This window comes from Hydractinia symbiolongicarpus, chromosome 9, assembly GCF_029227915.1.
Source record: "Hydractinia symbiolongicarpus strain clone_291-10 chromosome 9, HSymV2.1, whole genome shotgun sequence".
Taxonomy (NCBI): domain Eukaryota; kingdom Metazoa; phylum Cnidaria; class Hydrozoa; order Anthoathecata; family Hydractiniidae; genus Hydractinia; species Hydractinia symbiolongicarpus.
In genome coordinates, this window is record NC_079883.1 from 23,487,001 (window position 1) to 23,510,271 (window position 23,271).

General features: G+C 34.0%; 2 protein-coding genes across 5 annotated transcripts; both read left to right on the forward strand.

Moving 5' to 3' along the window:
* Positions 1-124: 124 nt before the first annotated feature.
* LOC130657390 (DNA helicase MCM8-like) lies at positions 125-12,643 on the forward strand. Of its 3 annotated transcripts, XM_057460372.1 has the most exons (23): positions 125-623; positions 843-929; positions 2,343-2,425; positions 2,826-2,886; positions 2,995-3,083; positions 3,431-3,554; positions 4,425-4,525; positions 4,867-4,908; positions 6,200-6,285; positions 6,435-6,517; positions 6,739-6,807; positions 7,168-7,295; positions 7,380-7,469; positions 7,603-7,665; positions 7,739-7,958; positions 8,386-8,494; positions 8,919-9,125; positions 9,252-9,468; positions 9,752-9,844; positions 10,082-10,158; positions 10,516-10,600; positions 11,157-11,246; positions 11,939-12,636. In XM_057460372.1, the coding sequence occupies exons 1-23, from the start codon at positions 506-508 to the stop codon at positions 12,053-12,055; spliced, it is 2,439 nt and encodes an 812-aa protein (XP_057316355.1). In that variant the 5' UTR covers positions 125-505; the 3' UTR covers positions 12,056-12,636. The 3 variants fall into 3 exon arrangements, 2 of the variants coding, with proteins under 2 accessions (XP_057316355.1, XP_057316356.1); XR_008985130.1 differs by lacking the exon at positions 11,939-12,636 and having other exon boundaries at positions 10,082-10,154; positions 11,157-11,192; XM_057460373.1 differs by lacking the exon at positions 6,739-6,807 and having other exon boundaries at positions 11,939-12,643.
* Positions 2,752-16,732, forward strand: LOC130657392 (four-domain proteases inhibitor-like). Of its 2 annotated transcripts, XM_057460375.1 has the most exons (7): positions 2,752-2,761; positions 15,084-15,145; positions 15,679-15,825; positions 15,926-16,069; positions 16,145-16,288; positions 16,381-16,524; positions 16,660-16,732. In XM_057460375.1, exons 2-7 carry the CDS (start codon positions 15,100-15,102, stop codon positions 16,668-16,670), a joined length of 636 nt encoding a protein of 211 aa, XP_057316358.1. In that variant the 5' UTR covers positions 2,752-2,761; positions 15,084-15,099; the 3' UTR covers positions 16,671-16,732. The 2 variants fall into 2 exon arrangements, with proteins under 2 accessions (XP_057316358.1, XP_057316359.1); XM_057460376.1 differs by lacking the exon at positions 15,926-16,069.
* Positions 16,733-23,271: the final 6,539 nt, after the last annotated feature.

Below are 23,271 nucleotides of genomic sequence, written 5' to 3' on the forward strand. Positions count from 1 at the left end.
AAGGGATCCAATACAATCTTCTGATTTTTTTAAGTCATCAAAAACATATATTTTGGTTTGGCTGGTAAACAGGCCAGTCAATGAAAATTTATTCAATTTAATTTAACTGGAGACGTATGTGGAAAGCTAATAATACATTGAAAAAGTTTATGACACAAGATCAATCTTCTGCTTTATGTATTATTTATGTTGTCTATTTGCCATCTTTAAAATTTTTTAGGCTGCTTCAACCTATAAGTAACCTTTTAAGCAAAGTAGAGGGTGAAATATATCAATTTTAAGGATGTGTGCACACTAAATTTGAAAAAAGCATTCGCATTTTAAATTGTACAGTATAATTGTCACAAATTGTAATACATAATATAATTTTGCGATTTTTTGTTGATCCAAATTTCTTTATGTAGATTCCAAAAACAAGGTGATAATATTTACTTGTTTTTTTATGTATTTTGTTTAATTTTGAATTTTTAATTACGCAGTTGTAAAAAATAATGTTGAATAATAAATGAGCCAAGCATTTGGCCAACGTGGAAGAGGATGGGGCAGAAGTTGGCGTGGAAAGCAAAACAATTTTAAGAAATATGGTGGATACAATCGTGGATATAACAAGAAACCATACATTGGTATAGTTAAAGTTTTTATTTTACATGTGAAGCGTGTTGCAATTGATACACTTTAAAAAACAATTCATGTTTATGTTTTCTTTTATAAGACTAAATATTTATAATTAGTCCTATATGCTTTTCTTACAGCCAAAAAGAAGGCGTTTTTTTATGTAAGAAAATTAACCTAAATTACCCTAATTAGCCACCTCTATTATGATGGTGTATGACTTTTTGTAGCGTCACAGTCTTCTGCGACAAAAAGGAAAAACAAATGTGTCTACCCCACACCTTACAGTACCTGGGCAGACTATCTGAAAGATGATGGTAAGTTCCTTTGTTTAATCTTCACAACTTTAATTATTTATGCAACAACTATAAATATTGCAAATCTCAGAATCTGTTAAAACATTTTGTTTACATTACACATTTGCTTAATTTTTTAAAATATCAGAATTTTAATGTTTTGACTTTAAGATCATATTCAGCATTGTTAAATTGGTATGTGTATAAATTTTCAACGAAATCCGACGTGTGAAAATGCTGTTTTGGTGGTATTAATGTTACAGTCAAAGACTTCTTAATTTTTGATTTTGTACAAATAAGTTTTATGAGGCCTGTGTAAGAAGTGTTATGTTGTACGGTAGTGAGACATGGGCAGTGAAGCAGGAAGATCTTGACCGTTTAGAAAGGAATGATATGAGAATGGTTAGGTGGATGTGTAACGCCAGTCTGAGAGACAGAAAGAGTTCAGATGAGCTAAGAAGCAGGCTAAGTCTCCGTAGAATTAAAGATGTTATCCAGATAAGAAGATTGAATTGGCTGGGGCACTTGGAAAGAATGGAGGAGGATAATTGGGTAAGAAAGTGAGAGACTTGATAGTTCCTGGGGCAAAGCCCAGAGGCAGACCGAGAAAGACTTGGCAGGAGGTTATAAGGACTTGATACAGAGGAAGTTGAGTTTAGATCTAACACAGTCTAGATCAGATTGGAAGAGGGTCATTAATATACCCCGTCCAACCCATGCTAGCATGGAAAACGGACGTTAAGCCAAGAATGATGATGATGAAGCTTCTGTTTCATGCAGAGACCTACAAAATTAAAAAATCTGTTGTAACAGGTTTTTTGTCTTCTGTATGAATCTAAAGATTTCACAGTTTATCAACTTTTATGTGTGGATTTACAATCACATTCATTTTGTTTGACAAAGTTTAGAAATATAGCAGTGGTACATTGAAGAAAACTAATTCGGGAAAGGTGTATTAAGCAAAATTTATTTTGCAGTTTGGAGGTGTAGTAAGGGATCTAATTTTTTTTATGTATATGTTGTCTTTACTTTTTGATACATACTTTTACTCTTGACGTTTACAAGGTTACTGTAAAATCTGTGAAGATTCCACAAAGTCAGCGAACCTCAAAAAATTAGGAAAGAAAGTTAAAAAATATAGGTCAGGGAAAAGTCTTAAGTCGGTGATTTGTGAGGCGAAGCAATTGGATTTGTTTGACATAAAGAAATATACCATGTATCTTATCTGAGGCAGCCATTGGGTTTCGATTTTTTTTATTCTGTTTCTTAAAACAAAGGTATAGATTTTCAGAATGTAGTTAGGAAATTTTCTTGGGTTATCAGGAAAAAAAAGACGACCCTGATTACTTTTAATTCAGGTTTAAATTGTTGTTACAAACCAGTCTGTGACAACAACTATATTATATTTTATCATGATTGTTTTCTATTTTTCAGCATATGAGCCTACATCAGATTTAGCAAAAACAGCAGACATATTGTATCAATACTTCATTTTAAATCTGGACCAATTCAATAGAGTAAGTTAAATTTTGATGATACATGGATGTTTCCTGTTGTCAAGTGTAAATGTCTGAGTATTAGTAAACTCACTGTTGAGCTTATTCTTAAACAATAGTTTTTTTATTTGCTGTACACGAGTGTTTAAAAAAACAAGTTTAAACAGAAAAATTAAGACAAAAGTATTTATTCGCCTGATAGTAAAAAACAACAAAATAAGAAAGACCATATAAAGTATTTAAAAAGACAAATATATACCTTTAACGAGGCTTAAATTGAGCTTGCCTTGCAAAACTAGTTATTTAAACTGTATGTAAAGAATGTCTTGGTATCTGTTAAATTGACTCCTGAGTTTAATTAGATTAGATGAGCTGTACAATGTACACTCCAATATGTAACATAGTTGGTTTTCTGGTTTAGGAAGATATTGAAGAAAAAGAAGAAGTATATATTGATTTCAAAACTTTAGTCAGCGATCCAGGTTTACTGATGTTTTTATGTCTTCTTTGTCTGTTTATTCCTCATTTTTTTATCTGGCTGAAGGCATTTTACACAAAAAGTTTGTCATACTTCATGTTTTAATTTCCAGACCTGCTGAAAGCTCTGCCATCATTGCCAAACAACATAATTGATGAACCTGAAAAAATGCTTGCACTAATGGGAACTACTTTACATCAGGTGCCAGACTGTTTTATTTTATTATTTTGTTATTAAATGAACAGATTTGTAACAGCGCAACAATGCTCTGCTGAGTGAAATGCATCTACTATTTTTGCCACCCCTATCCCACTCTCATGCAGTTATGCTCGCGTGGACTACTATGTTTAGGCTTTACTGGTCTATCAACGTTTCCTCAGTATAGTTAAGCTTTCTGTTTAGTCTCAGAGATGTCCGTAAAATACACCAGTGTAAAGTCAGCATAAGTTTCCTTATCTGTCATTTATGGTTACAGGATTTTTTAAATCTGCTTTTAAAGAATTGTCAAAAAGCTGTGCGCTAATACACTATCCATAATTTTGTTTCAGGCGTTTCTTAACGGTCAGTCTGATGGGAATTCCAATCTTGTGTTTGATGCCAGATATATCAATGTTCGACTTTTAAATCATGAACCCATTACGGCTTTGAAAAACTTGAAAGCTAGTTATTTTTGTAAGTAGTTTGCTTGTTATATGTGCGTAACCAGTGGGGAATGGCTATATGATTATTATTGTGATAATTTTTATCATGTTTGGAGATATTTACATACTTCATAAAGCCAGTGTATAATATTACTAAATTTTAGTGGAAACGTGAGGCATGTTTTTTTTTTACTGCTCAGTACCAAGACTGGTACAAGAAAGTTGTTGTTGATGCATATATTAAAAAAACTTAAAATGCTGAAAGCAGTTAAAACAACAAAAGTTTCTCGATAGAAAGTACATTTTGTTTCTAATTTTCGCAGCTAGCATCTGGTGCAAATTTTAAAGAGAGATATATTTATTACATAGCCAAATTGCACTTTCTTTCTAACATTAACGAAACCCATTGATTTCAGTATTCCATTTATTTATTCTGTTGCTTATAACTAACTGTTACAAGCAACAGAGATATCTCGAAGGAAATTGATTGTGCTTCATTTTCACCGCAAGGGCCCTATAATGTTTAAAGAGAACTATATTTGTTATATTGCCTAACTGCACTTTCTATTTAAATTATCGAGGTCTGTTAATGTAAATATTTGATTTAGTTGCTCCTTCTGTTCATCACGTGTGCACCTCGAAATTAATGAGCTGATTAACTAAATAGGCATTTTTATTTCTATGTATATATGTAGGAAATTTTCTGTCATATTATAATATATATGTCATGTGATATTTCGATGCAAAGTATGATTAAGATGATTTAAGTTGTTCTTTTTGTGCTCAGTGATCACAAACTTTTTTCACCGCCATTCGCTCGACTTTCGTGTAAGTCACTAAAGTCTAAAACCAACACCTGTTTCGTAGCCCCTTTAAAAAACTTTCTTTTAACACTCATTAGGTAAGCTTGTGTCTATCAGAGGAACAGTGGTCAGAGTGAGTAATGTCAAACCATTGGTAACAAGGTTGGCATTTACATGTAACAGCTGTGGAGAAGAACAGGTAAAATATTAAATTTTGCAGGAGGGTGCGTGATGCCAGTCGTAGTGGGGTGCATTGTGTGTGCTTCTTCAACGAGATTAAATATGCGATATTAATTTTCATCAATTTAATTTTAGTCTTTAAACCCGCTAACCACTATTTACAAAAAAAATATTTTTGAAAACCTCCATAAAATGTTTAATTTTTGAGTTAGTTAACCATGCATTATATTCTTGTACTACTGTGTATATACAATTATTTGTCTTTTTATGCTATTCTCTAGGATGTTTTTCACCCACCACAATCTAGTATCACTGAAAAGTCGGATAAAATATATTTTTTTCGTATGTTTTCACATTTAGGTTATGAGGTTGCAAGAAGGAAAATATGCTGTTCCAACTAAGGTAAATCATTATAATTCAATTATAAAATGTTCTTAAATTTATCTCCAATGCCACACATAATATTTCGACATTAGGCTGTTTTTAGCTACATGTTTTTCATAGGCATAACATTTACAAGCATCCGTAGGTTTAAACAGCCAAGGATTATGTTAAGCCTAAGAAAATGTTGTAAAGTTTTTTATTTTTCGCGAGCAGTTTTTCTTTTTATTCTTTATGTCTGAATTAATCAGTGTGTAGTGAGATTTAAGTTATAATTACTAATATTCAAAATTCAAATACAATTTTTTTTTCAAATAAGCATTTGAGCCAGATCATGTGTTTTTCATAAGCATATTCAAATATTTCGCCATAAAGCACAACCTATGTATATATTGAGCCTGAGAAAGTACTTTTGATAAGCACCCTTCAGCCTCATTTTGGAATTTAAATTGGTTATAAATGGATCAACGTCGATACGCTAGCTACACTTTCCACAATATCCGCATTGTGGAGCAATCTGCACCACGACCCGGATAAGTGCGAAAAATCCTGGCGTACTCACGTTAGCAGAATTTAGTACTCTCAGATTTTAAATGTAACCAAAGATCCTAAGTCTGCTGTGAGCATTTACAAGTGAACTTTGACAAATTTGAAGTGTGTGTTATTTACATAGAAACGCCTTTATCAATTACTTGTGGTAAAAAGCTTTGAAATTTTTCTATCATCGCAACAACTTTTGTCCCTTATGTTGCACTTATTCACACAATTTAGTATGTTTGTTCTATTGTGGTACATAAATGACTAAAATTATCTTATCCAAATATGTTTTTGAACTAAAAATCATTGTTTTTTTTCTCCTTATTTAAGACGATCTTTGTCGCTATAATAGAAGAGATAATGGACAGGTTTTAAGAATTAATTTCGGATGATATAATGGACATATGAATTTTCTTTGCTAGATCATTAACTCATACATGTATGTAAAAAGAATCATTAACCTAATGGAAAACATAAAAAAGTCACTAAGTGTTAACTCTTGATTATGTTGGAAAGCTTTGGGAACCATATCTCGATTATTAATGTGGTTGTGAAGCATTCTTATGATTAACATTCACTCTTATGATTAGCATTCACTAAATATAGCGACAAGTAGAACTAATTTAATCTTTTTTTTACCTAAAACCCATAATTCCATCCGTAAAACATTTCAGAAATTCAAATATTAAAATAGCGAAAAATTGTTAAAAAAGTGTGCGCAATTAAAACCAAAAAAATTTTTATAATTAATTTGCATGACTCTTTTGTTTTCTAGTGTGTTAATTCGGAATGTCGAGGTCGAGTATTCACACCACTACGAAGTTCACCACAAACGGAAACGATAGACTGGCGGAATATAAAGTGAGATTTGTGTTTGTGCATGTTTAAAACACAATGTTATGGTTCAGTTTTGTTTCATGTATAACCTTTTTGTGCTAAAAAGATCATGTTCGTACTATTCATTGAAGGAAAGTTCTATTTTTACGATTGAAGTTAACCCTTACTCTTAGACTGCAAGAAATTATGTTAGATGACCAAAGGGAAGCAGGCCGGATACCAAGAACAGTTGAATGTGAGTTGACATGTGGTCTAGGTAAGTAGTGTATGCATGTTACAACCTTATTCAGACTGGACTTAGAAAGGTAAGTTCCTGGTTCATTATAATTCGGAGAAAGGTAACCAACTACATTACAGAACCACAAGATCGCTTAGAATCACAAAAAGTAAACTGATTGAATTTGTTATCAGTTGACGTTGACGTTGCAACTAAGAATATCAATAATTGTAAATGTTGCTTTGTTTTTCACATACTAGTGGATAGCTGTGTACCAGGCGATATGGTGACTGTTACTGGTATTGTGAAGGTGACAGCAGCTGACGAAAGTAAGTGTCGAGGATAACAAGAGCAGAAAACCTAAAAAAGTATACCGATTGATATTTTTAGACATTGGTTTGTCTCTTGAAAACATCTGATCTAATTCAGAAAATTAGATCAGATGTTTTTTTAGAATAACATTCATACTGGTGATATTGAATCGTGCAGACAATTTGTGTATTTCCTTAGAAAACAAAGGCGCTTCTCAGAGACGACAGTGTGGATTTCAGTATTTCACGGGTGTCTTATTTGCCCCTAAATTACGCATATGACCATAAGTGGATTACTTCGTTTTAACACAACTTGCTCTTGATTGTGATGCAATGTGAGTTTAGTATTATATTTATTTTACTTCTAATTACTTTTAGATACTACTCGAAGTAAAGACAAATCATTGTACCTTTTATTTATTCATGCTGTGTCTGTCAGTAACAACAAAGAAGTTCATTCAAAAGAGGAAGGAAAAGAAAATGGTTCCTTAGACTTTACCATTAAGGTGGACAGTGAATAAGCGATATGTAATCTCTGTATTTCGTGTCAACTAAAATTACTTGCACGTAAAGATTTTTGCTTTGTTCAGGAACTATATGCTATTCAAGAAATTCAAGCTTCTAATCATTTATTTCGATTGATTGTTGGTTCAATGTGTCCGACTATATATGGTCACGAGGTATAACGTCATTAGAATATTTAAAATTAAATGTATTTGTAACTGTAGCTGCCTGGGTAGATGTTCCGCGAGACTATAAATATAATGCGTTTTATGTGATTTATTTAATTACAGACTTTTTTGACTTTTGTAGCTTGTGAAAGCTGGCTTGATGTTGGCTTTGTTCGGTGGCTCGCAGAAATACATCGATGAAAAGGTACGCATTAGTTTGCTTACCCATAAAGTCTTAAAGCTATCCTTTAGCACCAATGCTCCACTACTTTTTTTAGAATTGCATTCCAGTACGTGGTGATCCTCATGTGCTAATTGTCGGCGACCCTGGCTTGGGTAAAAGTCAGATGCTCCAAGCAGTAGCCAACATAGCACCGCGTGGTGTGTATGTGTGTGGGAACACTACTACAGCGTCAGGATTGACAGTCACTTTGTCAAAGGAAAGTGGAACTGGTGATTATGCATTGGAGGCAGGTGCCCTAGTGCTTGGTGATAGAGGTATGTGTTGGTTGTTTGCTATGGTGTAGGAAGCTCCTAATATAATATCGAATAAAGTCTCAGTTATTTTATAGAAAAAAGACTCATTCTTACCTGTCAAATAATGATCATGATTATTATTATTGTTGGGATTGTTTACCCAGGAGGAGCCTCCTTAGTTCTTATTGGTACTGCTATCAAGACGGTTCCTGTGAATGGGGCCCTGGTGCATTTAAAGCTCCTGTTTTAGCTAGTGCACCAATCGCTCAATTAGACAACCGCCTAAGATACCAATCCTATTCTCATGCTAAATGCCAAGCAGAAAGGATAGATTCACTCGACCTGGGTTTGAATCCAAGACCTCTCTCACTGGAAGCGAACCCTCTATCACTAACCTACCAGTCGGTGATAGTCGCGTTTTTTGAGATATGCAATTTTGTATTATTAGGTTGTTGCTGTATTGATGAATTTGATAAAATGGGAAATCAACACCAAGCTTTATTGGAAGCTATGGAGCAGCAAAGTATAAGTATAGCGAAAGCAGGTGTCGTGTGTAGGTAAGGCTTGTGAAAAGGAACTACTTAATAGGGTGTCGTCCATTTGATTAAGAAAGTCGAAAAGTGAATTCATGTTACTTATTTTTTAAAGGACATTTTGCCTGTCACCATCTGTCATTTTATTGTTTAACTTTTTTTGGTATTAGGATGTCATTTAAGTTTTCCTATCTTATTACTATTACTTTTATTCGCCACAAATTCATTTACAATGCACAATGCATAATATCAGTAGTTAATGGGGCTACAAAACGATTCAAGAAGCTCAATCCCCACCATTTACGAAGAATGACGTAGCCCCTTTAAGTATGTTTCATAATGCAAGTACTCACATGTGATTTGCATATACTTTATCCTTGTTATGGAGTTATATTTTACACCTTATGATAGAATTTACACCTTGCTTACGTTTTCATCTTATTTACAGCTTACCTGCAAGAACTTCTATCCTGGCGGCAGCAAATCCAGTTGGTGGGCATTACAACCAAGCCAAGACTGTGTCTGAAAATCTCAAGATGAACAGTGCGCTGTTATCCAGATTCGATCTTGTTTTTATATTGCTAGACAAACCAGATGAAGAAATGGACGGTATATTATCAGAACATGTCATGGCTTTGCATTCAAGCCGCAAAAGGTTGTCTGTTTGTGCTCCCGTTCATTCGCGCGTTTATTCGTTGTCGCGTTTGTTTTGCGTCGTTTGTTTTGCGTTTGTGTTCCTTGAAATGCAACTGAGTTACATCAATTTTTTACATGTTTTTAGATCTCGTGTCCAATCAGTGACGGTGCAACGCAATTTAACCAATGAGAATCAGTCTTTGGAACAATGGGAAAACGACAAGCCCCTGTGTGAACGGTTAAGAATTAATCGAAATGAAGAATTCGATGCAATACCGTGCCAATTGCTTCGTAAATATGTTCAATACGCACGGAAATATGTCCACGTGAAGTTGACCACGGAAGCAGCCAGTATTTTGCAGGTAAGTGTGAATATGTTTTTATTCCCTATCGTCTAATTTACTGCTTACGAAATTTTTTCTACCCAAAAAACTACAATCCTGTAACGGCCACGATTTATTTCTCTCTTGTGTGTAGATGTTTTCTTAATTTTTAAATTCAGTTTTTATTTCTCACTTTTTAGACTACATGCTATATTTGTCATTATTGTCTTAAGATGAAAATGTTTTATTTTTCGCAGATTTTTTATTTATTTCCTTTTCGATTACGTCTTTTATTTACTGATTTTTCTCACTAATTTTATAGGAATTTTACTTGGACCTTCGAAAACGTCACCAGGGACCAAACTGTACACCAATCACAACAAGACAACTGGAAGCGTTGATACGCTTAACTGAGGTAAGTCTGGGGGAGACTAAATCGCAGGAACTCATAGTCCATGATGATTTGCTAATTTCTACCAACGTTTTGGGGACTTTTGTACATGCGCGCACGCTCTAGGAGTTAAAAAATGCATTTCTGACAGCCTAAATGTGCCCGTGCTTATTGTTCTCGAAACAAAATCAAAACATTACGTCGCTCGGAAAGTGTTTATTAGCTATGAAATAAAAAGAAACCAACTTTTTTTTCTTATAGGCCCGAGCCAGATTGGAACTTCGTGAAAACGCAACTGCGCAAGATGCGAAAGATGTTATAGAAATCATGAAGAGTAGGTGGGTTTCTTGTTGTTGTTGTTGTTTTGTTGTTGTTGTTGTTGTTGTTGTTGTTGTTGTTGTTGTTGTTGTTGTTGTTTTTGTTGCTGTTGCTGTTGTTATTGCTAATGTTCTATTGTCAATGTTCTTATTGTCAATGTTAATGTTCTTATTGTTAATGTTAATGTTGTTATTGTTGTTGTTGCTGATATTTTGGTTGATGATGCTGTTGTTGTTGTCGTTATTGTCACCGTCCTGTCTTTGTTGTTGTTTTTCTCGATGCATTCTCCTTCTCGTCGTGGTCGATGTTGTTATTTGTTGTCGTCTATATCGTCTTCAGTATTGTTTATGTTGTCTGTTTACTTTTCGTTTTTTTAGTTTGGTAGATACATTCAGCGATGAGAATGGTTTTCTTGATTTTTCAAGATCACAAAATGGGTCAGGAATGAGTAAGCGCGCACAGGTCAGTATCTTAGCGTTGCACTGTGTAACCCTACGATAGATTGTGTGTTTTCATGTAAGCGGTAAAACTATTTGCAGATAAAAACAAGGAGGTGTAGAGGAAAACCTCTTTTCCTAAAAGAAACTGTTTTTAAATATATATGAAAGAAATTTAGTCCGTATAATTTTTTTCTTTAAAACTAAAGTAGATGTGTGTATGTATAGTGAGAATGCTACAAACTTCCACAAAATATAGGTGGGCGCTGACGTGAATTATTCCCTAACGTTGACACGTTAGGAAATAATTCAAAAATGTAACTAGCTGCATAAACGCTGCTTAGCTAACCCACGTATCTGAGGAAGTAGCTTGACAGTTGTGGAGAATTCTAGAGTGGATACATTTTGCCAACTTTGTAAGACGACCGAAAAGTATCATTGTTTCAGTATTTTGGCGTGTGTAGGCTTTAGGTTGTAGGGTGCAAATCTACTAGTAATTTGTTGATAAGCTGGTTAACTCTTATTAGATGTCTTTCTGGATGTTAAATTGCAGTGTGTTTGTATGCATTGTTTGAATTTAGTGTAAGAAGTTCATCGCAGAATTAAATCGCATTTCCGAGAGAGAAAAAAACTCGCTCTTCAACGTCGACCAAATGTACCGCATTTCAAAGGTAAGAATTTTTTTGATCGTTCAGTGCAAACATCTTTACCCTTAACAGTCTAAACGTGATTATGAGATTGGCTGAGTCTGTCTACCAGCTTACAAAATATATGCCGAACTGAAACGGAATCGATAGGTTATCGATTCTAACAAAAAAGTTCTGTTTAATTCGGTCGGTTTTTTTATTACCGATGTAGTGAAATGCAGCGAAATTTGTTTTAGTGGGGCAATCGAGGGGACAAGAAAAACTGCCCCTTAGCGAAAATATCACTAAATCAAACCTCAGCGAGCTTGCAATTTGGCAAAATATTTTACCTAAGGTTTTTAAGGAATTACTAATTTGTTATGGAAAAACCAATTTGTAAAAATCTGTCGTTTCTTGGGAAACAACAGCTATAAATTCGCAAATTAAGTCCCAGCTAAGACGAGATTCCTGCTGTAGTGTCATTAAATATGCTATAGATTTTTCCAAGCATAATTTGTATGAGCCGAGTGAAGTCGATTAAAGCCGAGTTTGATAATTTGTATGAGCCGAGTGAAGTCGATTAAAGCCTAGTTTGATAATTTGTATGAGCCGAGTGAAGTCGATTAAAGCCGAGTTTGATAATTTGTATGAGCCGAGTGAAGTCGATTAAAGCCGAGTTTGATTTTTTTTAACAGCAATTGGGCAGTTTGATAACTTTATTTTTTCTTTCATCATAGCAACTGAAACTACAAACAGATAATTTCGAAGACTTTATATCAACGCTGAATAATCAAAACTTTTTATTGAAGAAAGGACCAAGATTATACCAGCTTCAAACTGCCAGTTGTTTGTAGCTGTGCGGTTATGAATCATCCAGAAGTGTGAAGAACTTTGTGAGAATTGAGAAGAACTTTGAGAGTTGTGAAGAACTTTGTGAGAGTTAAGGAGAACTTTTTCAGAACTAAAAAGAACTTTGTGAGAATTGAGAAAAACTTTGTGAGGATTAAGAACTAGGTAAGAATTAAGGAGAACGGTTTATATTGTACACAGAATGCTTTTTGGAAGCAAACAAGATATTTTTTGAGTATACGATTGTATATGGCTGTATATGTTTTAAATTGTAGTTTATATTTATACAAGAGTATTGTATATATCAGTTTAACTTTGTTGTCAAAAGTATTACGCAACGTTTACACTATACTATGGATATTTTTAATTGCCACAACTTATAAATTACAAGAATTAGTAAAAGTAAGTTAATATACAAGGTTTACCCCCTGTAGCCAACGACCCACAAGAACAGTCAAACTTGATGACGTGCAGAGTGGTTGAACGCGTATGCCGGGCTTAAAGGGAAAATACTAATGCTATAAAGCATCAATACTCAAGCAGAATTATTTTCTTAGCGTAAAATGAGTGGAGCTTTACCATCAATTCAAAATATCATTTCCTGAGCGGAACTTACTCGTCGACGTCTGTTGAAGCCAGTTTAAAAGCCAATCATAAAACTGAAACTAAAATGGACAATTTGTTTTTTTTTCTTTTCGCGAACATAAACTTTTTCAAGTTCTTTCAAAATTTCCGAACTATAAACAAAGTCGCGTGTACTTTTATGAACCAGTGATGACAAGAAGCTTTTGTCAATGTTTTCTCTTTCTGCCATTATACAGCTTTGTTATTTCTGACATTCGCAATAAGTGGGAAATACTTGTTTTTCTGTATGAAGAATTAAAAATTAATTTTGTTGTGGATAGCGATGTCTGATTTGTTTTCGGCTTATTAAAAGCGCAGTAAAGTCGGTATTGCACTGGCTCCATTATTTTGCGAGTACTTGTCACTATGAAACAACGACTACGAAACTCGACTTCAAGATTTTGTAAAAAGAGTGGAGTGGACGATTTGCTTAATATAAATCCAAAAATGATAAAAACATGAAAGTGGAGGTAAGGTATTAAAACTCAAAATTTGGGAGGTCTATTTCGCAATTTTGTACATTTTCTACGAAATTTGGTTGTCGCCAAATAGTGTGGAATGGTATATTGCCAAAAGCGGGCCCATCCTGGCTGACCGTTCATATGGAAAATTTTCGTGCCACCTAGCCGAGATCTCGGTAAAAACAAGCGAGATCTAGGCAAGGTTGGCTGACTCGGTTGTCATTGAAAACATTTTTATTTTTGCATTTGTTTCTTGATAATAGCGAGATCCCGCCTAGCCGAGCCAGCCCGCTTCCATATGAACAGCCCCTGAGATTAAAAAAAAAGTTACAACGAGTGCTTTACTACAACAATGCGCTTTTTCGCATCGCTAACTATAAAGCATGTAACTGCACTCAAGAGGTAAAGGTTATAATTGATATAATAAAGAAAATCCGTTTCTCCAACCGTCTCTAAAGGTTAATAAGCAATGCTTCGTTACGCACTATTGTAAGAAACGCATGTCTCGAAACTTTACCGTGAAAGGAAGTTTTTTATCATGCATTATAAATAAAACTTGTTCTCATAATTCTTTCTTTCATTCCAGAAAAGAAGTTATCAGTATTTTGAAGTGATGCAGAAAATAGTTTTCTTGTTTGCTTTCTTATCAGCTCCTGCTTTTGCAAGTGATGCAAATTGTGTTACTTAAGTGTCTGAAGGAAGATAGATTACATTTTGCAAAAGATTAATTTCAAAAGGTTTTTTGGTTGTTAATTAAAAACATACATTTGATGTCACTAAAGCCTAAAAATTAAATAACGTACCAGAGTGGTAGCGTCAATTGTAAGTCGGAAAGGATTTTTAGGCTTTAGACTTTAAATTTAGAATACTAAAAAATCGTTTCGAAAATACTATATGTAACAGGATAGTTAAAGCAGTCTCAAGTAATGTTGCAGACAATTGTTTAAATTTATGATTTTTTTCGTGGCAAGAGCGTCCTTGTTGAAGTCTCCTTTTTCTAATTTCGCGAATGACATTTCATTTTAATGTTCACTAATTTGTACTCATGAATATAATCCCTTGTGTACTACTACGAGGTGCAAAAAATTGTGATATTAGCTTGCTTGTTATAAGAAAAGATAGAAGCATCTATTACTCTGTCAATTTTTGAACTTTATGAGGTGCTATTCTATAACTTTATTGTTAACATTTAACAGATCCGCTCACTCACTATCTATTACAAAAAAGTTGATTAGAAAAGCATCAGAAAACATTTTGTTTTTTGGGCGCACTCATTTGTAACGTGAAGCGATCTTTTTTGTACATTTTGGACGTACGTGTATAGGTTTAACTGAGCTGGACACTCAATTTTTTTCCACATAAACAGTTTTTTAACGTCAAAATAAATGGTTTAGCAGAATTGATTTGTTCACAAGAATTTAAAACGGGAAATAATCCATTTAATAAAAACTGTAAAAGATTTTGAATTTTATATTTTCGCACTACCAAAGTTACTAGTTAGTAAGAAATTTTGATGATGAAAACACGCATTGTTTCTACCAAGCCAAAATTGCAATTAAAACAATGACATTAAACAATAACTAAAATTAACAGTGCTTAGTTTTAATGACGTTATATGACGAGACTGTTGCTTCGTGTGTAAAAAAAACAAAGTTCTTTCAACTATAAACAACGAGAATGACGAAATTGCAAGAATTGTTGGTTATTACAACATCTAAGCTATTAAAGCATGCAGCTTTCACAAGTACTTCTCTTAATTAACAAAATTATACCTATTATAGAGCTATTATAGCTATTATAAAAATGATATTATGCCTCAAACCTCCTGATTTATTTCTCATTACGGTCGAACCAGCAAATGTCAGCATTTTTTTATAAGAAAGGAAGTTTTTATGATGCAATATAAATACAGCTTGTTTTTCTAATTTGTTAAACTTTAATCAAGAGCAGATAGAAGAGTGGAGATGAAAGTTATTTTTGTGTTGGCTTTCTTATCAACTGCTTATGCAGGTAACTTGATTTTCATGTCAATTTCATTTCCAACAGATTTTTTAATAAAATTTATGTTTTGGTAAGGAAAATAGATATTAGGCATGCGTCTTTATTTTCTCGCCAATGTTTATATGTATATTGTCCATTTTTTACAGAGCTGTTGATAAAATACATCAACAGCTTGGCAAATATCAAAACTATAATGGTTCTCCAATAACATTCCTTTGAGAACAAACGTTCAGCACAATGTCTAGGCAAAATGCTACATTAAAGAGAAGCAATCTTTTGATGAAATTAGGCAAAATATAACTTTATGAAAACGTGCGGAATTAATGAAAAAAGTTGGAAAGTGGTGACGTCAGGCATAACTGGCGTTAGAATTGAGTTTTAGATATCATTTTTTTCCATTCTAGCCTTTCGGCTAAGTCATCGCATTTTCTTTTTCTGAATTCTATGGGGGTGCGTCTAACCTAGACGAAACCCACACAACCTACACCTGCCAAAAAACGATTAAACAGTATATATGATTTTTGTAAATTCAAATATTTTAGTTCGAAGAAGATGTTCCCAAATTTGTACAAAAGAATATAACCCTATGTGTGGTACTGATGGAGTAACTTATGGTAACCCATGCATGTTACGTTACAAAACATGCAAAACAAATGGAGCTGTGAGACTTGCTCATAAAGGAAGATGCAGTAAGTATTGACACTTGTTTAACTTTATGATTCTTTTTTCGTGTCAAAGACGTCATTGAAGTCTCTTTTTTTAATTTTCGCGAATGACATTTCCTTTTAGGACCGAAATGTTCACCAATTTGTACTCTTGAATATAATCCCATGTGTGGTACTGATGGCGTGACCTATGGTAACCCTTGCTCACTACGATACAAGACTTGCAAAACAAATGGTGCTGTGAGGCTTGCTCATAGAGGAAGATGCAGTAAGTATTACACTTAACATGCGCGTTTTCTGTTTTGCTAAACAGATATAAGCCGTGAGAATCAAAATATTATAGGGCCAAAATGTTCCAAAGCTTGCACGAGAGAATATAACCCTATGTGTGGTACTGATGGAGTAACTTATTCCAATCCCTGCTTGTTGCGTTACAAAACATGCAAAACAAATGGTGCTGTGAAGCTTGCGCATAAAGGAAGATGCAGTAAGCTATGTTGCGTACACTTGTTGTTGAATTTCTGTAAAGTACGCTCTTCATCTTTTTTGCTTAATGTCAGAAATTGCACTTTACTTTAGAACCAAAATGTCCACAAGCTTGTCCTTTTAATTTTGATCCAGTTTGTGGTACCGATGGTGTGACTTACAGTAACGCATGCGCATTAGGTGTTAAGAGTTGCGAAACAAATGGTGCTGTCAAGTTAAGACACAAGGGAGCATGCAGTAAGTTTTTCATTCCTCATACCATCTATGCAGGCGTTCTTTTATTGAAATGAAATAAGTCCTTGTCTAATACAAAATTTTACCTTCTTCATTGGGTGTTTTTCCGAATCAGTATTTCAAATTAATTTTATTTAGAAAAACACTGATGTTAAGAAGACTGCTTGTTTGCAATTGTTATCTTGTATCTCAAAAAATTAATCTTGGATAAGTCGTTATTATTTTTGTCACCCCTATAATAAAAATAGACGCTGCAATTTCTCCTGATGAGCGGATAGAAGGAGCTTATCAGTAAAAAGTGGTTACCAAGTTAAACCTAAATACTCTCGGTAATTGTTTACACGACCTACGTATCTCCTTTTTTAAATTTCTGCGACGAAGGCGTAGGAAATTCTTTAAAACCGTCGTTTTTTTTCTTTCGAATCATTTTTTGAGAAAAAATCGACCCTGGGATTTCACGTTCCCCTGAGAAGAGGATAGTATTGGAACATCAACAATTGCAACATCACAGATTTAAACTTCGTACCCAAACTCCCTAAGTACTGGGAAGTCATCTAAATAACGTTTCAGGCCAAATTGGTATTTGTTTTCGACAAAAATTGGCACAGTTAATAAAAAAAAGTATGCTGAACATGGATGATCACATCAAAATTTTAATTTTTTGTGAACTAAATGCCGTTGAAGACCATAAACGTTCCAATTGCAAGACCTTCAACCATAAATGATAGGCTGTGTTTTTTGTTATCAATTCCTTTTAAAATTTGGGTTTATTATGACACATTTCGTTTTGTTTGCGTTTCTTGTAAGATATAATATCACCGTGTGCTTTATCTTCAGAGCTTTATGCACCAATCCTCTTCGAATGTTTGGCACGATAACACAACGAATTAGCAGGTTGTCATCAAATGTTTTATTAGCGAGCGGAATTTCTTAGAGCCCCAGGGCTTCTTGTTTATTTTCCGCGCCCGAAGGTTTAGGAAATTCTTTAAAACCGTCGTTTTTTTCTTTCGGAGCAGTTTTTGAGAAAAAATCTACCCTGGGATTTCATGTTCCTCTGAGAGGATAGTATTTGTATAACTGACTAACTACTGTCCCAAATGGTCAATTGCAACGTCACAGATTTAAACTTCGTGCCCAAGCTCCCTAAGTACTGGAAAGTCATCTAAATGACGTTTCAGGACAAAATTTGACACAGTTAACAAAAAAGTATGCTGAACTAAATGGTGACATTATAATTTTGATTTTTGTCACCTAAATGTCATTTTAGGACAAAATTGGTCCAAAAATTAAAACTACTTTATTTTCAAAATTTGGCACAGTTAACAAATAAAGTATGCTGAACATAATGGTGACATTAAAATTTTGATTTTTTGCCACCTTAAATGTCATTTTAGGCCAAAATTGGTCCAAAAATTAAAACTACTTCATTTTCAACAAAAATTGGCCAAATTAACAAAAAGAAGTCTGAACGTAATGGTGACATCAAAATTTAGATTTGTGTCACCTAAAAGCCATTTTAGGCCAAAATTGGTCCAAAAATTAAAACCACTTCATTTTCGGCCAAAATTGGCACAGTTAACAAATAAAGTATGCTGAAAATGATGGTGATACAAAAGTTGGATTTTTGGTCACCTAAATGTCATTTCAGGCCAAAATTTGTCCAAAAATTAAAACTACTTTATTTTCGACAAAAATTGGCACAGTTATAACAAAAGTATGCTGAACATGATGGTCACATCAAAATTTTGATTTTTTGTCAACTAAATGCCGTTCAAGACCAAAAACGTTTTAATCGCAAGACTTTCAACCATGAATGATAGGCTGTATTTTTTGTTAGCAATTTCTTTTAAAATGTTAATTTATTATGACACGTTTCGTTTTGTTTGCGTTTGTTGTAAGATATAATGTCGCTTGTGTGCTTTAGCTTTAGAGCTTCATGCACCAAACCTCTTCATATGTTTTTGGCACGATAACAACGAATTAGCAGGTTGTCATCAAATGTTTTGGTAGCGAGCGGAAATTCTTAGAGCCCCCAGGGCTTCTTGTTTATTATTTAATTGACTCTCCAAGACTAACCCAATTTAAATTCCACTTACCCTATTGTGTCCTCTGGCCAGAAAAAGGGCCCCGTATGTTTATAGACATTCTTTCCTTAGAAATTCGCAATTGTTACTGTGGTAACAGTACAAAATCCTTTAATTGGAAGGAAATTAATGTTTGTACCTTATCAAAGAAGAATTCATCGAAGGATATTATCGTTAAAAAAATGTATGCGAAAATTCAATTTTTTTCAAATTGTAATTTTCTTATTTTCTGCGCGGTTTGCATTCCCACTCCTATATATTAACAAATACCCGTTGAAGGTCTGCCTGCCAAACACCGGATCATCCCAAACCCGGATCATCCCAGAGCGGGTCACAACAAATGCAATACATGTTCTATTAACCTAGTTGCATCGACGATTCGTCATGGATTTATGTGCTAACAATCTGTATGAAATTACTCGGTAACTGCATGAAAGCCAAAGATGGTAGCGTGGGTAGCAAGAATTTAAAACTAATGTTCTTTTGAAATGCATGTATTTATAAGGGAAATGATCTTTGTCCTGTAGATCTAGATCAGCTCCCTTTCGATTCAGATAAGAAAACTACAAATTTGTTAAGGGAATGTGATCAGATCTGAAGCAAGTGACCCCAACATGTTCCTAAGCCCTTACTTTCAGGTGAAGCATAGTCTTATTGATACAGATGGCAATGCGGAAACCACACGAGTACTTGTATACGACACCTGGAAGCAAAGACTTCGGGTGTTTCATATTAAATTTTAAACGAAGAACCTAACCCTACAGAATATTTAAAAATGATTTTTGTATAGCTGCATGGAAGTAATTGACGAAATAATTTAAATAAACAAGTTCTGGCTGTCGTAACAGAAATATAATTTTCTGGTATCTTCTTGTAACAGAAATATAATTTTTTGGTATCCTCCCATAACAGAAAGGTAAATTTCTGGCATCCTTCTATAACAAATGAAATTTTCTCGCATCCTCCCATAACAGAAATGTAATTTTCTGGTATCCAGGGTCGGATCTAGGAATTTTTCTGGTTAGGCAAGATTTGACAGATTTTTTGGCAATGTAATATCAAAGGTTGTGGTGTTTTGTACGAGGTAAAGCGGGCGTTTTGTGCTTTTATTATAAAAGGGGGTAAAATCTTTTTAAAAGTGAGGTTTTAGTTATTAAAAATCCTTCCTGGATTAGAAACGAAAGTGTCTTTATAGCACAATAAATAAAAGTAACCTCCGTAGTTTAACACTGGTATCCTCGCTAAAACATGCGGATGGAGAACTCCGTTTAGTAAATTAGATTCGAAACAGGGTTAGCGTTACCATAGTTCGTTTGAATGACATACCACACTGGTATCATCTAAGCATCTTTTTTACGTTTTACGCATTTAATACGAGTACAAGTAAATACCAAGTTACAAATTTGGGGAGTTACTTTTTTCAAAATATGCAATAAGTCTAATAGCTAATAATACAACATGTTAACTTATGCATACTCATATGCATAAGTTAACATGACATTTTCATTGGCTTGCAGTCCGTAGCAGAACGTTCTTTAAAATGCAATTCTTGTTTCGATTTGTATTGTTTTATGTGAAAATCATTTCTATCAGTACAAGTTATTTTGATATCATATCCATCCATTTGATATATAGATATATATATCCATTGTTTACAGTTTTCCAATATTATAAGGATTCATACTGAATCTCCTGTGTTCTTTAATTGATAGTGATTTTCATTGTCACAAGAATATTCACTATGGCTGACATCAATATATCTATTTCTAAAACAAAATTATATATGTTGTATTGCTCAACAAAAAGGAAGAAATATTATACAGCAAACTTGGACTATTCTTAGATTAGGTATTGTTTCATTTTTTTGTTTTTAGCAGTTCTATCACAAATAAAAGCAGCATGTGAAAGTTAAGGATCTCCTTGTGTTCTTAAAAGTTTCAAAATAAGCAATGGGATGTTGTATATAAAATCTACTGTTTAAAAGTTCTAACAAAGTCAAAGTTCTAAGGGACACTCACAATCGAAAAGTATATGCTAAACATAAATTTGACGTTGGGACGAGGTAGAATTCTTTGACGTTTAAGTATATCTTATACTGTAAACATCGATTTTTAGAGAACAGAAAGTATTTTGAACTTGTCTTTTTCAGGAGAGGCGTGCGATCGCACATGCAAGCCTTGGCACACGTCTAAATCGTTTCAGGCGTCTGATTAATCGCACTTCCGAAAAATAAATATTGAGTTTTCAAAATCAACCTATAAAATCCATTTTGTAGTGTGCGATGGCAGCCCACGAAATAATTTTTGGAGAGTCGTCAGACAAAACGTCCGATAGATTTCCGTCCTGGTCGGACCCTTTTAGATCTCAGAAATTATTGAATAGTCCTGGTTCTTTTAATCCACGAGCAAGCCTGTTCATAGACAACCTGACCATGCTAGCTAATTCACCGACTCCTGAATTAGTTAAAAGAACTACGTAGACATATATCTCTTTCGCCCGGCCCCTTCGTCGTTGGTAACCAGGTCTTACACAAGAAATCCAGCTATGCGGTTCTTAACTAATGCGAAGGTGAACGCCGACGGAGCACGGATGAAGCAAGTCTGCAAACCTGCAAATACAGGCGGAATAGACATTTTATCATGGATTTATATGTAGATAAATTCTTCATTTGGCAAAATAATTGAAAACCAAAGCAGGTTCGAATTTAATGGATTTTTTCTTTATGCCTGTAAAAACGAAACCCGCGGGCGGTATAAATTTTTTTCTGTAAACATTTTGTTAAAGTGTAGCTGAACTTCATAAATGAATTTTGAAGTTTTAAGCCACGTGGATAAAGATTTTTTTAATTTGAAAACAAAGCATGGTTGTGATGACCTGAGAAAGAAACAATAAATAAAAAAATAACAGTATAGTCATGCATACTATTTCGGACATGTAGAGAAGGAAGTTATGATTGAGAGAGTCGCTATCCCAGTTGACGCTCGATCATCGTGTTTGAAGTTCACGATTTAAAACGTCCCCCACTTTTCTACCGCAAAATAAATGGCAACAAAAATACCCTCGGAGCCCGTATCGCAGGCGTAACATTCTTTGCACGTGCGTTACATCGCACGCGTTACTTGATTTACACGTGCAAATCATCGCACACCTACTCAAATAATCCTGAAAAAGACCTGTTGTTGTCGTCTACCTGCTTAACAAGAGCACATATCCGAGTTCGTATGATTTCAGGGACTGTCAACATTCGAATATTACCTATCTGTAAATCCCCAGGGAAAGGGGATCTACAGACCTATTTACATTTAGCTTACACTTTTGCGTTTATAAAAGAGCTTTCCCTTAGTTGTCTTACAAGAATTATTCCTTTTCCACACGGACACAAAGATACACGGTTGCATAAACGGCGACATAAAGCCTGTGACCTGAAGACAATAAACAAAAATCTAACAAAATTCCAACTAATACACTTGCAGCTTAGCAATACTCTATACCAAACTTAACATACACCTCGAAACATTTTTTGACCACCAAGACAGTGTTTACAGTTATCTCGTTTAGCATTGGGCTTTAATAAACAAACAATCCATTTGATCGAGGTCAAGTTAAAACCTTTTGTTTTGATAAGAAAGATTTTTTTTAAATCACATCTGGTGGTTTACCACTTTTAAGAATAGTTTTTGACACAAAAGTGCCTTAAATCCAGCAGCAGTAAAAACTAAAATATATGAAGTATTAGCTACTTATGCTTTAAAGCAATGTATTTATTGTATTTTGCAGAGGCAGGATAAAGGTTTGGTTTAAGACAACAACATGGCACACGTGGCAACAATACTTCCTTCCAGCATTTCCAATCTTTTTAATATTTGAAAGGGTTTCCAAGTTCGGACACGGACGTTTTAGGCGAATCGACATTTTTGTCTAAGATCACCTAAGATAAAAATTGATAAAACGCCGCATTGTCATGATGTCGAAATGAGCTGGATGCCAAAAACAAATTTACAAAAATAATTCTGTTTGTTATGGATTATTCTATCTAAAGAATGTTTTTTCTACACGGCCACAATATTTTGCTTAGGCAATCGCCTAGGCTGCCTAACCTTAGATCTGCCCCTGGTATCCTCCTAGTAACAGAAATGTAATTTTCTGGTGTTTTCTAGTAACAGAAATGTAATTTTTTGGTGTTTTCTAGTAACAGAAATGTAATTTTCTTGCTTCCTTTACTAAAAGTAATCCAGGAATCTCTAATATGCGATAAGTTTTAATAGCGCGTATATTATATTAAGTACTAAATTTCGCAAATTATATAAAGTTCGGTATTTTTCTCAACATTTGTATCCATAACTAGAGATAGCGAAGTTTAATTTTTTCTTTCCACTATAGCACATTTATACTGTACATGTATATTTATTATGCGCATAAATATTTAAATAACCAAAACATCTGCTTCGTTTTTTCCCTATTAAGTTTTTCACACCATGATAGAATTGGATTTACTTTTCTGTTTATGTTCGTTCCTTTCTATTGTTTTTCTTTTAAATCCATTGTGGGTACATTACACCTTTGCTGAGCGTCTACCATAAACTCCATCACTGGTAGTCATATTATATCTGAATCACATTCACGTGTTGAAATGCAAAAATATGGTATCAAAATCAAGTATCATTTT